General features: G+C 44.3%; 1 protein-coding gene across 1 annotated transcript in view; it reads left to right on the plus strand.

The window, feature by feature from the left end:
- Positions 1–3,605, plus strand: part of ankef1a (ankyrin repeat and EF-hand domain containing 1a) — a 12,693-nt gene extending 9,088 nt beyond the window's left edge. The window contains exons 10-11 of the mRNA XM_005724803.1: positions 2,020–2,175; positions 2,349–3,605. Of these exons, the coding sequence (XP_005724860.1) occupies positions 2,020–2,175; positions 2,349–2,504 (312 nt within the window). The 3' untranslated portion in view covers positions 2,505–3,605. The remainder of the gene's footprint in view (positions 1–2,019; positions 2,176–2,348) is intronic.
- Positions 3,606–3,868: the final 263 nt, after the last annotated feature.

Here is a 3,868-nt window from a genome sequence, read left to right on the forward strand (position 1 = left end):
ACACACACACACACACACACACACACACACACACACACACACACACACACACACAGAGCAGCTAGGGGATGGGAAAGGCAGTTTGATGCCAGCAGAGCCAATGATTACCTGATAACAAGCTCACACAAACAGCACAGAGCTCTGCAGCGTCTGTGGTGAACGCCAGAACATCCTGATGAGAACATCAACACCCGTGTGATCGGTGATTAAGTTAATAATGGGCCTTCGTGCAGAACGATTGGTGTAGCAGCAAATTCTTCCCATGACCGCGCCTCACATGTAGACGGGGTTTTACAAAAACAGCAGCCGTCAATATCCAGCTTAGCCACAGTCCTGGCCAATCAGATGATAGCCTTTTTTGACATGCAGTTGGCAAAGCTCAAGTTTCACATCCTGCAGCCTGCAGACAGTTTTCCTGCGTATGCTTTGACAATGCCAGTGATAAACATTCGTTATTGCGATGACACACTGACACAGCGGTGGCGGCAGATAGGCTGAACACCTGACGATGATGGCCGACAAAAAGAAACACTCGAATCGATGCAAATTGCTTAAAGCAGAACTAGATGATCTCCAGCTGCAGCTTCACAGGACCTTCAGTTCAGTCTAACTTGGTACCATCCAGAGGCAGGATCACATCAGCAGCAGGTAGCAGTGATGCAAACATCTGGCAGGAAGTCATATCTCGTAAAGTTCACAGTTCTGTGGAGAATTATTTGCCCCTTTCCTGATTTCTTATTTGTCACAATAACATGTTTTCAGATCATCAAACAAATGTTAATATTAGACGACGATAACCTGAGTAAATATTCATTCAACTAAATGATCCTACGTGGAGCTGTGTGGAAAAGTCATTGCCTCCTAAAGCTACTAAGTGTCAACCGTGACAACAACTGCAGTCAGTGATAACGAGCAGTGGATCCTTCACTGTGGATCCTTCACTGTGGATCCTTCACTGTGGAGCAACAGTCTTCTTTGTTTTAATTCAGCCACAGTGGAGGGTTCTTGAACATGCATTACCAACATGCTGGTGTGTGTCAGATCGTTGTCCTGCTGCAGAAGCCAAGCGCACTTAAGCTGCAGCGCACGAACTGATGGCCAGATATGCTTCTTCAGGATTTTCTGGTGGAGCTGAATTCAGCAGCTTTGACAGTCGTTTGATGTTCTTTTCATGGAAAGCCGTGCTAGTTTTATGCCGGCGTAACAGGACTCAGACGAGAGCTTTGCCTCGTCGGTCCACAGAGTATTATCCCAACAGCTTCATCACAGTGTTTTTTGGTAGATATGAGCTTTCTGTTCTCTTTGGTCAGCAGTGGTTTTCTCCTCGAACTCTCATTTTTGCCCCGTCTCCTTCTTACTGTTGAATCATGAACTCTGACCTTAACACACACAAGTGAGGCCTGCGGTTCTTTGTTGCTCGGGGTTCTTTTGTGACCTCCTGGATGAGTCGTTGATGTGTTTTTGGAGTCATTCTGGTACGCCGCCCACTCCTGGGAAGGTTCTCCATTTGTGTACAGTGGTTCTCATCGTGGTTCGCTGGAGTCCCAAAGCCTTACAAGTGGCTTTGTAACCTTCTCAAGACGAATGTCAGGGACTTTGTTTCTCATCTGAAACATCCGAGCCATGTCAGTGTGACATATATGCAAAACTAAGAAATCAGGAACAGGGCAAATACTTTTTGTAGCACATTTATATACACAATAAGTTTTGTTACTGATGCTCCTCAGATTCCTTCACCAGGTTTTCTCAGTCCAAAGTAAACATTAGCTGTCCGGTGCTTTAACAGAGTACTTCTGTTTCCTCGGTGCAACAGCTAAATCTTTGGATTACTCTTTATCCTGCCTCTGCACCGTTACTGAAAACCATTGAGCTTTAATCCTCAAACATAACGTTTATTGTTAGCGACCTAATCTTGTGCATTTGGACATCTCTAGCTGCCTTTAACCAGCCTGAATCTGACACTTTGTATTGAACACAGCGAGGCTGCAGAAGCTTTGAAAGTCTTGGTATTCACTACAGGTTGCTGCTGCAAAAGTCGCTGTGCAAGCAGAGACGTCGTCTGCAGCAGCAGAGAAGACTCCACCCCAGAAGGATTCAGATAGCGTCGTCCTGCAGAACACCAGCATCACGACTGGGAAAACCAAACTCGTGGACATCACCTTTGTGCCAAAGACGGTGAGCCTCTCCACCGTTTACAAGAAGATGGCTTAATGTGTCTTCTGCTGCCGGCTAGTTGCAGCAGTCACAACGTGCACAAACCAACCCTGCATTAAGCCCGTTAGTGCACACATGTTCCTGAAGAAGTGACTGTGTAATTCCACTTCTCACTCTGACTGTTTTTGTCTCAGGTTTGGGGGAAGCCGCCCACCACCAGCCAGCTGATGTCAAAGATAGAGAGAAGAAATAAGCTCTCATCCCTCGAGGTGGACTTTGACAACCTCGTGATGCCTTTCAGCCGCGACCTCCAGGGCACGATGCTGGAGCTAACAAACAGCGCAGAGTAACAGGCAGCGAGGTTAGACAGAGGCTGACATCTTGGACTGAAACTGGCCACTTATCATAATTGTGGATGTTTCATCTTTTCCACATGGCTTCTTTTTTTTGCCACATCGTGCTTTGAATAACGTTTCCTTCCATCGCATCAGGTTCCTGCTGCTTTCATTACGGCTCTGTGCCCGTGACAGACGTGGTCACAGGTTTGATGTTTCCAGGTTGTGCGTCTCTAATCATCGACGTTATAACTCAGGATTACCTTAAGAATATTTTTTTCTTTTTTAAGGAGGCACAAGCATCCACGTGGACTCAACGATGAACCGATTGGACATAATCGATTCACTTTTATTGTTTCCTTTTGGGAAAATTTGTCATTTACCACAGCCAGGTGATTAAACGCAGACAGCACTGCACAGCAACATGTGGCAAAGAACAAAGGGCTTGTGGCCCTGATAAACTACATTGTAACTCAGGAAGCACTGCAGCAACATGGTGTATGGATAACATTATATCCACAGGGTCAAAGGTCATAATGTTGTTTGGCAGCATGACTCAGAAGGATGAACTGTGGGCCGATCTGCTGTAGTGTTGTTGAACACGTTTTACAAACTGCAGCTGTTTTTCGGTGATACGCATCATCTTTCACTGCTTTTTCTGCTGTCATGGCAACAACTTTGCATTTCATGAGAATGAACTTTATGGGCCAAATGTGTGATCGCTTATTTTAAAAAACTGTTTGTTTATTTCATGAAACAACGTTTATTTAGCTTTTTCTTATTTCTGCTCATATTTCTGCTGCTATAATGGCTCAATGTGGTCATCTCTGACACGCAGAGTGACGGGAACGATGGGTTGTCAAACCCGAGGCCTGGGGGCCAGAATCAGCCTGGCAAAATCCCCTACTCGGCCCACTGGATGTTTTAGGACTTTTAACTGTATTTTCATCAAACCTACAGCTGTCCTACTAATAAAGACTCCCCCCACAGCTATTCATAACACAATAATGAAGATAAACAATTAAAAAACAGAAAAGTTCCTGTTTTCTCACTATCGACTACAAAAAACATCTTCTTTTTATACAATGTATCCACAGAAAAATGAATAAAATGAGACATTTTCTGTATAAAATATTCCACTCGATGGCAATGAGCCCCTGGAACCTTTTCTCTAATTTATTTCTTGCAGTTTCAGAGTTGTGCTGAAAGTTGTCTTTCATTTATTACAGCAGCATTTTTGATCATGTAGAAAAGCTAAGGAGTATTGTTGCAGTTGCACTTTATTTTTCTTATTCTGAGACATCTCGGGGGTTGGATGTGCAGCTAAATGAGGTTACAGTTGCAGATAATGGGGTATTGATGTTTTTACATGAATTTGT

The sequence above is a fragment of the Pundamilia nyererei genome, unplaced genomic scaffold (genome assembly GCF_000239375.1).
Source record: "Pundamilia nyererei isolate P.nyererei 1_Seehausen unplaced genomic scaffold, PunNye1.0 scaffold00013, whole genome shotgun sequence".
NCBI classification, from domain to species: Eukaryota; Metazoa; Chordata; class Actinopteri; order Cichliformes; family Cichlidae; genus Pundamilia; species Pundamilia nyererei.